General features: G+C 44.1%; 1 protein-coding gene across 11 annotated transcripts in view; it reads left to right on the top strand.

Annotated features, from left to right (window-relative positions):
* The window catches only part of PHACTR1 (phosphatase and actin regulator 1), a 584673-nt gene that overhangs the window by 517599 nt on the left and 53985 nt on the right, over positions 1-13089 (top strand). For all 11 annotated transcript variants that reach the window (XM_055263199.2, XM_055263196.2, XM_055263195.2 and 8 more), the window contains 2 exons: positions 6352-6599; positions 8586-8742. In XM_055263199.2, the coding sequence (XP_055119174.1) occupies positions 6352-6599; positions 8586-8742 (405 nt within the window). The remainder of the gene's footprint in view (positions 1-6351; positions 6600-8585; positions 8743-13089) is intronic.

Raw genomic sequence — 13089 nt, 5'->3', positions numbered from 1 at the left:
AATAGAGGGTAGACTGGGTGGGTGGGGAGGGGAAGGGTCTGGAAGAAGATTAAAGTTTGAAGCCATTGGGGGACCACTACTTCTACATAGGCAGTGGTATAGTGACATCAGTAGATCAGGTCCTGTAGTCTGATGGCCTGAATTCAATGTCTGCACCCCTCTGGTTGTGTGATCTTGGCCACGTGCCTTTGCGTTTTCCCATCTAAAACAGGAAGATCACAATAGTACCTATCTCTTAGGATCCTTGTGAGGCTTAAGTGAATCCACACATGGGACAGCGTGAGCATTTAGAAATGTTAACTTCCATCATCATCTGCAATAATACAGTTAGAATGAACAAAGGTGGCCGGGCGCAGTGGCTCACGCCTGTAATCCCAGCACTTTGGGAGGCCAAGGCAGGTGGATCACAAGGTCGGGAATTCAAGACCAGCCTGGCCAAGATGGTGAAACCCCGTCTCTACTAAAAATACAAAATTTAGCCAGGCATGGTAGTGGGCGCCTATAATCCCAGTAGCTGGGAGGCTGAGGGCACCTATAATCCCAGTAGCTGGGAGGCTGAGGCAGAGAATTGCTTGAACCCGGGAGGCAGAGGTTGCAGTGAGCTGAGATCGCACCACTGCACTCCAGCCTGGGTGACAGAACGAGACTCCGTCTCAAAAAAAAAAAAAAAAAAAAAAAGAATGAACAAAGGCTCCATCTCGGAGGTTAGGATGAGATTCCTCACATTTACTTGCGGTTTTAGAAGCTAGTTAGCCCTTAGGAAGAGGGAGGATGAACACAACCCATGTGCAGTGAAGTCCATTTGAATCTGAAGCCAACTAAATGCTTAATGCCAACGGATTTTGACATGAATGGTCTAGAATAGATTTTATTACACAAGTCAGCAATTCCTTAGGGAGGTTGACAGGTACTCTGCAAGATGTGACTCTCTCAGGCCACTGAGTATCATTCAGTAAATCACTGATCTGAGCAACAGAATGAGAAAAACTATTTCACTCAAGCGTCAGCCTGGAGCTCTTGCATTCATGAGGTAACAGCTCAGGAACTGAAGGCAGGAGTGCAAGTAACTGAGTAAGTAGAACCCCACGAGCATCAGCATCTTGGTGCAGCCCCCAGAATGCCAGCCTCAGACCTGACAAGTCAGGAACTCACATGAGAGGATCTGGACAGTTCTTCATCATTCAGCGAATGCTGCAGATTCCTGATAATACCTAAATGGCTTTTGAAGAGACTCACATGGTACAGTGCTGAGAATGCAGCAAGCAGCAAAGCCACTTGGATGCTCTAGGCCAGTGGCTCCTAATCTGGGATGATTTCTGTCCCCCAGAGGACATTTGGCAATGTCCGAAGATTGTTTTGGCTGTCACAGTTGGAGGAAGTGCTGCTGGCATCTGGTGGGCAGAGGCCAGGGGTACTGCTAAGTGTTCTACAATGCACAGGACAACCTTCAAAGCAATGAATCATCTGGCCCAAAATGTCAGTCATGCCTGTGTTGAAAAAGCCTGGTCTCGACCAGCATTTAACCAAAATGTGATATCTGCATCACTGGTGGTACAGAAAATGAGTTTAGGACAACCTTTTATTAGTTTTAATATTTTATCAAATATTGTATTACTTATGCATATATCAATATTGAAAATATATGTATTACAAATACAAAAATATATCTTAACATGTTATTAACCTATATGATTGACATATAAAACCTGTTATTACAAAGATACCATTTGCTTAGGATGAGGTTACAAGAGTGTTTAAATTTTTTAAAAAGTATCATACTGACTTAAAAAATTACAAAGTAAATAATAGTGTAAATGGACTTCAAAGATGCCATACACAAAAAAAGATTAAGGAGGTGGGAGTATAATCAAGGTTTAGAAAACATTGGTTCAGATCAGGGCCCAGAAAATTTTTTCTGTAAAGAACCAGATAGATAGTAAATATTTTCAGCTGTGTTGCAACTACTCCACTCTTCTATTTTGGTGCAAAAGTAGCCAAAGTGATCGGTGAAGGGATGGGTCTCCTGAACGCCCTGAGTATTAAACTCTGCCCCAGGAGTGGCCTGGTCATGGCAGGGTAGAATACTGTTACCTACCCTAGTTAGTAGGACTTAAAATAGTTACAAAGTAATGATGCCCATTTTTTACACACATTGTTGACAAGGTATGATATTTCCTCCATCTTGCCTGGGTACATTTAGTCGGGTTTGTGTTTTATCAAAAGACACATCTCATAAGTATCACAGTTCAACTTTTGCATGCAGAATTTGTAATAGAGTAGGTTCAAATTTCAAGCCCTTCCTTTACCAACTGTGTCCTTGTGGACCTATTCATTACCCTTTCAGAGCTTCAATTTCCCGCTTCATAAAATGGGGAGAACAGCACCTGTCCCATACAGTTGTTGGAAAGGTGAAATGCAACACTGTGGGTGAAAATTACACATTTAGTAAATGTTCTCTCTATTCACTCTCCCTTCTTTCCTTCTCTCCTTCAATTCTTCCACGTATTCATTGAGGATGCCCTTTTTGTCATTGCCACTGATAAAGATGCTAACCAAGTCTAGAGCACCACATCCCTGCAGCACACCACTAGATGCCTCCCTGAAAATTAAAAAACCATCCCTTAGTTAATGCCTTTTGAATATGTTTTGCTGACTGCTTACAAATATATCTAAATGTCACTCATTCCAGCCCGTATTTCTTTCATTCGGCTAAAGCAATAGACAATTACTGAGCATCTACTTTGTGTCAGGCATGATACTAGGCACTAAGCATAGTAATAGGAACCAGATACAAACAGAAGATGTGGCTTCTGCCCCACAAGGAGCCTACAGTCTTGGGTGGTGAAGAGAAGATAGTAAGTAAACAGATGATCATGGTTTTCACACTTGAGGACTCTCCCGTAAACACAGGCAAGGCATTGACTGAGACAAGTATTGACAGAGAAATAGGAATGAATGAGGTGAAGATGGTTTGGGAACACATTCCAGGCCAAGAGCATTGAATGCATAGTTGCAGGTGATCAAGGGGTCAGTTGTTTGGAGACAGAAGTAAAGAAGTGGGAATGAGTCTGGGTTAATAATTTGGGCCAAATTATGTAGGGTGTGGCAGGCACGTGACATTATGTTTAAGCTACTCTTTGCAGGCTAATGGTTTTCACCTTCTGTAATGAGAGCCTGTATTTAGAGAAGATCTAGGTGATAACTATATTATAAAAAAAACTCATGCTACAGAGACTGATGTTCTGCTGGGTGTCTGTCACCAGCAGGGCACAGGCCACGTGTCATAAGATGATGCATTTGAGTTGATTTGGTTCTTTGCCTCAAATACTACAGTTCATGATGCGTTAACTGAATTTTCGTTTGCATCACTCCCAGAGCAGTAGTTTTGTAGACTTGAGAGGTATTCAAAATTCTCATGGGTGAGGCTCTTAGATCCGAGTTTTAGAAAGCCACTCCAACAACTCTGGAGACTGGACTGAAACTGAGCCTGCTGTGAAACCACTTGGAAGGCCATGTCTGTCAATAACCAGTGAGGGTCTCATTTGAGGCCATGCCAACAGGCGACTTCACATGCACCAGCCCTACAATTTGGCCAATGTCAGGAAGAGAGTAAGTGGCAAAATGTGGACTCAGATCTGTCTGGACTCCCCAAACTGAGGCCACATATTAACCTTCCCAGCCTCCTTTTCAGTTAACTTCTATACTCTCCTTTCTTTTCTTGCTCTCCTGTGGTTCTCCATAGTTACAAAAGGGGTAGGTTTATCGGGGCATTGGTGTTCTTCTCAGGACTCTTCCTGATGCATAGTTGGCATTCAGTGGATATTTATTAACAGAATGTTTTACAGTTCTTTTGGTGGATTCACCTAGCTTCCTGGAAAACTACCTCCTTCATTCTTAAGGAAAATTAGGCATTCAAGCACATGCTAGGGTTCACACATCAAGAAGATGACCTGATTGGCCCCAGAAGTCTTTAGCTGTTTCTCTAGTGCCCCAACAGGCAGTCATTGGCCACCTGACCAATCCCTATTTGACAAACCCAGTAGCATGGCACCTGGTACCTTTCAAAGTAGCCAGCTGCCCTCCGTTTAATCCCATCCTATGCAAGAAGGTCTCACGCTGCCCGTGTATCTTTGAAAGAGAAGAAACCACAGCCTCTCGTTGATCACACACTACCTATGAGGTGGAGTTTCTTATCTTCCTTTGCATTTTTCTCTCTTCTTTGTCTTCTTGAATCCACTTGGAGCCTTCTACCTTAAGGAACTCATGCTCTCTGGTTTCCAACTGTTTTCCTTAAAAGATTCTTCCCACCAAACAAGAATATCTATTGACTGCTTTCATCCCCAGCTCTGTGCCTTTATAGGAACCATTGCTAATTAACCAAAAAGTGGAGAGAGAAAAAGACAGGATTCAGGCAAAACATGAGCCGTGGAATTACATTTTTTGGCCTCTTCCATCCTTACTTCCTATAATACCCAGTGTGGAAATCCAAGTGCAGTTGGAATGGAGTGGCTGTCACTGATAAAAGGGCTGCTTTGCAGGGTGGGCACCAAGTCCCCAGCCCCACTTTCATCACCCTTCGCCACCCTGGAGGCCATCTATCGTGTCCTTCACCCCCCTGCTCCCATTGTCATTTGTATTAAATTAGGTGGGAAATGGACCAACGTAAACCACTAATGTGGTAAACCACTAATAAGATGCTGCATTTTGTAAATATGTGATTTAATCCTATTCAGTAGTTGGCTTTTTTTTAGTTGATTTAGTTCATTGCCTTGAACATCATAGCTCATAATATGTTAACTAGATTTTTCCATTTGTGTCACTGAAGAGTTATGTGAAAAATACAAAGAGAAAAACAGCTCTTTGGAAACAATGGAAGGAAGGAAGTTAATTGAATTTACATTAGGCATAGCAGTAATTTAAAGCATAATTGAAAGTTTCAAAGGAGAGGCATGCATTCATATGTCATAAGTCAGATTTCTTTTGGATAAAATATTCAAATGTAGAACTTACTGATATATAATATAACCTCATGCTCCATTTCCTTATGCATGTCAAACACTTTTGGATGGTAAAATGCATTGAGTTTCCTGTGTTTAGAAATTCCTTAAATTGAGAGATATAAATTCCACTTCCAGTTAATCTGAAAAAGAATTACAAAATTTAACTGTGGTTTCTGGCTTCATATTCTTATGATTCTTACTAGATTTCATGCAAAGCCTGTCATAAAAAAGCATTCTAAGTTACTACATAATCCTCAGCTAGAGGATTAAGAAAATAATTATTTTCTTTATTTTTGATGACATGCATTTAGTAACTTTTGAACAACAAACTTCTATAGATTTTTTTTGTCTTTTTGAGATGGAGTCTCGCTCTTTTGCCAGGCTGGAATGCAGTGACATGATCTTGGCTCACTGCAACCTCTGCTTCCCAGGCTCAAGCGATTCTCCTGCCTCAGCCTCCCAAGTAGCTGAGACTACAGGTGCATGCCACCACGCCCAGCTAATTTTTGTATTTTTAGTAGAGACGGGGTTTCACCATGTTGGCCAGGATGGTCTCGATCTCTTGACCCCGTGATCTGCCTGCCTCGGCCTCCCAAAGTGCTGAGATTACAGTCATGAGCCACCACTCCCAGCAGTATAGCTTTTTTGGTTAGCAAAGATATTTGATCCAAGTTGGTTCAACTTAAGAGGTAGAACCAAAAACATCATCCTCGATACCTCTTAGAAAACTGACCTGCAAAATATCCAGACTGGCATTACCTGTGGCTCCCTGTGGGAGAGAACTTTCTCTAGGTCATTGCTAACGATGTCATGCATGGGTCTCCTGCCTTGTGTCCATCCCCCTCTTCCCTTTCTCAGCATCTCCAGCCACAGCATCTCCGTCCTACACACACTCAGTCCCTATTAGATGCCCTGTGTAGCTTTAGAAAACTAGAACCTCAATTATTATCTTTCTCTCCTGAATCTGTAGCTTCACTATCAAATTAATCCTTTACCCTTGCTTTTAATTTTTTTTAAATTATGGTAAATACAGATAACATAAAATTTGCCATCTTAACCATTCTAAAGCATACATACAGTTCAATGGCATTAAGTACATTCACATCATTGTGCAACCATCACACCACCCACGAGGAGCTGGATTTATTATTTCGTATCCCACACCACTATTCCCATCAGGAAACCGTGCCATCTTAAAATGATTCCCTGTAAGATGAGCAATGGAACTTTATTTGCCCAGTAGACCCTTTGTCTCTTAGGACTGGACAACTGAGTTTTAAAATGGTTTTGATGCATTTATATAGCATGTTAGCCAAAGTGAATTTCCTCTTTCCTCCTTGTCTTTAAACAGCTCTGAGCAGCGGGTCCCCTGTTCCACTTCTTACCACAGCTCTGGGTTGCACTCGGGTGACGGGGTCACCAAAGCAGGACCTATGGGCCTTCCAGAAATAAGACAAGTGCCAACTGTTGTGATTGAATGTGATGACAATAAAGAAAATGTGCCTCATGAGTCAGACTACGAAGACTCTTCTTGCCTGTACACAAGAGAAGAGGAGGAAGAGGAGGAGGACGAAGACGACGACAGCTCATTATACACCAGTGCGTTCATCTTAACTCGTCACCAGGGGTGGGGAAGCATGCTATCGTGGAAAGAGAGCAGAGAGCGGACCCAGCAGCCCAGCAGCCCAGCAGTCTGGGTTCTAATCCCCACTCTGGCATTGACTGGTCCTGGGTCATAGGGCAGCTTAGTCTACCTCTTGGGGCCTCAGTTCCTACATCAGTAAGAGGAGAGGGTAAATGTCCTCTAAATGCCCTTCTTAAATTCCCTCCTAGCTCTAAAAATTACTGCCACCTCCTACCTCTTTAAATGGCTTCTTCGTTGCTTCTCTTAGGATGCAACTTCTCCCCCACCCAAAAAAAAACTTTAAGAAGTTTAAAACTCTGTCCCTGTCTAGCAAACACTCAAATACTACCCACTGTGTATGCAACAAATTCACTTTTTAAGTATACCTCAGCAACTTTAGAAGGCCTCAGTTTAAATTTCTTCTTTATGACCTTTAAATGTGCTAAGAGACAAGAGAAGAAATGAAGAAAGCAAAGTTCAAAACTTATCACTCTGGCCATGAAAAGTAAATAAATTTTAGTTACGTGAGTACAGCCTGATATTTGGCCAACTTTTTAATAAATGAACTTATGAGAACAGCAACCATGCATTCAACATGTACTGTGTGCCTGACAGTGGGCTATGGTTTTAATCTCTCACCTCCATCTCACAACAACCCTGAGGCATGGACGCTATTGCCTCATTTTACAGATAAGGGCAGAAAATGGAGCAGCAAGGCGCTGGCCCAGGGCCTCACGTCTGCTAAGGGGCAAGGCTGGGGTTTGATGCAGGCTCTGTCACATTCCGAAGCCCATGTTCTAAAACTAGCGGAGGAAGAAAGAAGAAAAGCACTACTCAATAAAGCCCAAAGCCATCCTCAGACTTGTTGCCTGCTGGCGTTTTCTCTTGCTCTCTACTTACCAGGCTTCAAATAGCTGCCTCCAAGTGAGACCTGGCGAGCTATGAAGGGATCCAAGTGATGTCAAGGAAAGAACCACACAGGGCAGCCAGAGACCTCAATGATCCATGAATGGAAGGAGCAGCTGCTCAGCCCCTGTTTGCTGTTCAGTATCCAGAGAATTAAATGTTTTATACAGGGGTTTCTCAACCTCAGCACTCCTGGCATTTGGGACCAGAGAATTCTTTGGTGTGGGGCCGTCCTGTACACTGTGGGATGTTTACAGGCATCCCTGGCCTCTGTCCGCTAGATGCCAGTAGCACCCTCTGCCTGCCACCTTAGTTTTGACAACAAAAATGGCTTGAGATTTTGCCAGGTGTCCCCTGGGGAGCAAAATCACCACAAAATCACCACTGGTTGAGAACCACTGATTTATACCAGATGTAGGGAAGCCCTGCCTCAGCTGCTCAGAAACCCTGGAGTTGAAAAGAAAAAACCCATCCCAGGATATTGCGTGTTTCAAAGCCCTCACCTTCACTCCCATCCCCAACCAGCCCCACTTTGTCTATCTACCTTTTTTCTCCTTCACGTCCCCCCAGCTCCAGTGTAGTTGATCTTTTCTGTCTCTTGAGATTTCCTGGTGTAGCCTTCACCACTGAACTTCTGCAGACAGATCCCCGCCCACCTGCTGCCTGTTGGACTCTCTCTGCTTCAGGCGTCAGCCCCTCCTCCTCGTGAAACTTCCCCTAGTTGCTAAAGGCCTCTGTCCTGTCTCCCCCTTTGCAGTCCACTGCACCCCACAGCCAGTCCTGCCCTCCTTTGTGATGTCGCCTGCATGCTAGATGTTCCTGGAGAGCAGAGACCCAATCACAGGTTCCCCGTGTGCTGTCCGTGTGCCCCACACAGTGCTAGGGGTAGAGTGTGTGGCAATGGCAGGATCTCTAGGAACTGAGGCATTAACGACTTTCAGGTGTTAAAACCTTGATGACTTCCTTCCTGCCTTGTATCTTATGGCACAGGGTTGGCCCTGTGGGAGCCCAGGCAGATATGTAAGCCTTAATTCACTCATTTCTGTCTCCTACAGGCTCCCTGGCCATGAAGGTCTGCAGGAAGGACTCCTTAGCCATCAAACTCAGCAACAGGCCCTCCAAGCGAGAGCTGGAAGAAAAGAACATCCTTCCCAGGCAGACAGATGAGGAGCGGCTGGAGCTGAGGCAACAGATTGGCACCAAGCTCACCAGGTAGGACAGCGGCACCCTCTGCCTCCCTGGCAGTGGGCCTTTAGCTCTCCAGGTTCTAGCAAAAGAATTCAGTCTCGGCTGGGTGCAGTAGCTTATGCCTGTAATTCCAGCACTTTGGGAGGCCAAGGCAGGTGGATCACATGAGGTCAGGAGTTCAAGACCAGCCTGGCCAACATGGTGAAACCCCATCTCTACTAAAAGTGCAAAAATTAGTCAGGCATGGTGGCCTGTAGTCCCAGCTACTCAGGAGACTGAGGCAGGAGGATTGCTTGAATCCTGGAGGTGTAGGTTCCAGTGAGCTGAGATCACGCCATTGCACCCCAGCCTGTGTGACAGAGCAAGACTCTGTCTCAAACTAAAAAAAAGAAAGAGAAATGGAAAACATCCCATTTTGTCTCCAAGGTTGTTTCTATAGTGCCCTCTCCTTCATTTATCCAAATCTTGGAAAATTCACTTGATTCAAGGTTCAGGGAGAAATTGAGAAGCAGGTTTCCAGGGAGAATAATCATCTGTAGAAAAGCCTCCATCATCTGGCCAGGCACAGTGGCTCACACCTGTAGTCCTAATACATTGGGTGGCCAAGGCAGGCAGATTGTTTGAGCCCAGGAGTTTGAGGCCAGCCTGAGCAACAAAGTAAAACCCCATCTCTACATAAAATCAAAAATTAGCCAGATGTGGTGGCACATGCCTGTGGTCCCGGCTACATGGGAGGTTGAGGCAAGAGGATGGCTTGAGCACAGGAGGTCAAGGCTGCAGTGAGCCATTATTGTGCCACTGCACTCCATCCCAGGTGACAGAGAGAGAGAGAGAGAAAGAAAGAAAAGAAAGAGAAAGAAAGAAGGAAAGAGAAAGAAAGAAGGAAAGAGAGAGTGAAAGAGAGGGAGGGAGGAAGGAAGGAAGGAAGGAAGGAAGAAAAGCCTCCATCATGTAATAGAATTGAGGACCTATGGAGAGATAAGGTGTGGTTTGATTAAGCAAAAAGCAATCAGATAAACACACTGTCTGCTATACGGTTAAGTGGTTGGTAGTGATGCTTCATTACTCCACTGGGACTCTTTTTGAGTGATTGCCCTTTATGTATGGATATTACAGACATAGATATAGCTTTATGTTATATTAAGATATTAGCCACCCATGTATGTATTTGTAATCAAGGGCACGTTTATGTGACATTAGGTAACCTTTGTTGAGTACTTATTATTTGCCACCATTCTCTAAACATTTTATATGTATTAAATCATTTGTCTTTGAGCCTGTCTATAAGATACACATTTGTATACCCATTTTACAGATGAGAACACCAGGCATAGAGAACTTTGGTTACTTTGCATAATGTCACACAGCACAGCTCTGGAATTCTCTCTCTTGAGCCCTTACTTTGTACCAGATACTGTTGTGAGTGCCTGGACATAATGTGTGGAAGTCTACCAGGGCTTAATTCTGATTCTCCCTCTTACTAGCTGTAGAGCCTTAAGTAAGTCACTTATTCTCCTTACCTGTGTTTCTGCATATGTAAAAGAGTGAGTTGTGAAAATTAAGCAAGTTAATAGAAGTATTTAAAACAGCATCTGGCCCATAGCAAGCAATCAGTTACCTGTTTCCACCATCACCTTTGCATTGTACAAGTGAGAAAGGTGGTGCCTAGAGGTTTTGTAGACATAGGCGTCATCCAACAGTATGCCAGTATTCTTCCCTCCCACCTGATTTATTTTGTTACCTAAGGGCAGCTTCTTTTTCAAAATTTACTTGGTTTCCTCTTGGAGGATGTTGTAATGGTACAGGGCTTTGTAAAATGGTCAACACTGATGGATGATTGGACCTAGTGTTATGCAGTCTTTAGAGTCACAGAATGAAAACATCTAACCACCTGCCACACACACATACATACTTCCTGTCATTGATTGAAGTAACATGGCCTTCTCTTTTAATACCTCAGTAATAGTTACAGCTCTCTAGAGAGTCTGTCCCATTGTTGGAGAGCCTTATTCTTAGACATTCTTCCAATACTGAACTGAAATCTGTCCATGCCACTCCCACCCATTGGTCTTATTGTGTGTTTTCTGCACCCTCATCCCCCATAACATGGCATGCTTTAGCATACTTGAAGACAATGATCCTGGCTTCCGCAGTCTCTCTCAGGTTACATAGAACCAGATCTCAGTTCTGAGAGTGGTTGGGGTGGGTGAGTGTGGTTCTGGGCTACTCCTGACCCAGCCTGTTCAAGTTTACACATTATCCTCTAGGGAATTAGAAAAAAGAGAAGGAGCAGATCTTTTATCATAGCTCCTTCCCCTTATTTCCCATTCCTCCACCTCTGCTACAGTACAAGGAGAGCCCCAGGTATGTGAGGGGCAAATGAAGATTTATCTGCAGATGGGAATGAGATGCCAGAGCATCTGGCTGCCCCAGTGACCTCTTCTGTGGCAAGTGTGAGAGAGAGAGATGGGAAGCATGGGAAGTCGGCCTGTGAGGCTGGCCACCTGCTTGTTCACTGTGGGGTCCTTGCACCTGGTTTAGACTAACACAGTAAAAAAGGGCACCATTGTCCCAGAGCATACTCCTAAAAAGAGAGACAATCCCAGCCTCTCCTGCCTGAATACATATCCACGAGCCACCACCATGATTAGCTAGCAAAGGCAGCCCAAAACCCAGAGGTGGGAAGTGACATAAACCATCCATGCCCTGAAAGAAGTTATCTGCATCTGAAATCTTATCCTGGTAAATCAGCCCTTTCCCAACTCTTCCCCTTATAAGGATGCTTAAATACTGCTTGGAATTTGTAACATCCACTGAAGGTTTACCATAGTATACATCGTTCCCAGCCCTCTTTCATTATGGCGGATGGCAGGTGTATTATTCAGTTCGCTGCTATGAAGAGATACCTGAGACTGGCTAATTTATAAAGAAAAGAGGTTTAATTGACTCACAGTTCCCCATGGCTGGGGAGGTCTCAGGAAACTTACAATCATGGCAGAAGGCACCTCTTCACAGGGTGGCTGGAGAGAGAATGAGTGCAAGCAGGGGAAATGCCAGACGCTTGCTTATAAAACCATCAGATCTCCTGAGACCCACTCATTATCACGAGAACAGCATGAGGGAAACTGCCCCCATGATTCAGTTACCTCCACCTGGTCCCGCCCTTGACACATGGGGATTATGGGGATTACAATTCAAGGTGAGATTTGGGTGGGGACACAGAACCAAACCCTACCAGCAGGAGAAGACACATCAACTAGGGACAGGAAGACAAAGTAGAGAAGGCAGCATATTCAAGCCGTTGAGATGGCCTGCGTCCTTCCTCTGAATCCACTTTGTCCTTCACTCTTTCCACTAGGGAGTTTCTTTCTTTGTGGCAAGACCCTTGGAAGCTCTAACCAGATTGCAGGGACTGTACCTAAAGGACAGACTGTCAGGCATGCTTAGCAAATTGGCAAAGTTGTACAGAGTTCAGCACATCAGGCAGATAGGCCATATCTATACCTCAAGGTCATTTTTGAGGTAGCACAGCCATTAATGCTGACCCAAAGAGTTTTAGGGACTATTCCCTTTAGAATTGAGAGCTCAACTCTGTGCTTCTAGCCACCCATTCATCCTGAAGCCAGGCCAGAATGAAGGGGAAATCTGAGAACCAAAAAGTGACTGTGGTAGAGAGCGAGCTACTCTGGAGTCAAGAGTTTGGGTTCTGGCCCTGATTCTTTCATTCCCTAGTCATTTGCCCTGAGGGCATTAGACTAGGTCATCTGATTACTGTGTGCAAAATATGTGCTTTACTATCACAAAAAGTAACTAAAAGAATGTAGACGTGTGCTGTAGAGTTGGCATTTCTGAAGCTACAAGGCTGCAGCATTCTCTGGCTATTAACGTACTGGAAATCGTAGGCTCTTTGAAAAGCATGTGGCCAACTCTGTGGTCCTCATGGAGTCAGCAAGATAGAAAACATAATTTTAGCCTGACAGTTCCAATAACATAAGAAGAAAAAAAAGACCACGATGTGTAGCATTCTAAGAATAATCCCAAATTGAGGGTGGGGAATGGGAAACAGAAACACCATTTCTGTAAAATGATGTCAACTTCTGCAGAACCTCCCAGCATTAAGGCAGAGTTTCTACATAAAAATGCCAAAATTACTGTGCTTCCAAAAATGTTTACTTGTTGAGGCTATTGGGCAGACTCTACTAAGTCTCAATCAGCAAGTCATCTGGATTTTTTAATAAATAACTATTTCAGTCAACTGCCACTGGAGACGTGTGGACTGCCCTAGGGACATGAATGTTGGTCAACAGGGTTCACATGGCTCCTCCTCCATGTGTATACAGACTTTGAACTGCAGGATGGCACAGAGGACCA

The sequence above is a fragment of the Symphalangus syndactylus genome, chromosome 23, assembly GCF_028878055.3.
Source record: "Symphalangus syndactylus isolate Jambi chromosome 23, NHGRI_mSymSyn1-v2.1_pri, whole genome shotgun sequence".
Classification (NCBI taxonomy): Eukaryota; Metazoa; Chordata; class Mammalia; order Primates; family Hylobatidae; genus Symphalangus; species Symphalangus syndactylus.
The sequence above is the reverse complement of the archived record's forward strand: the minus strand, read 5'-3'. Positions and strand labels throughout refer to the sequence as shown.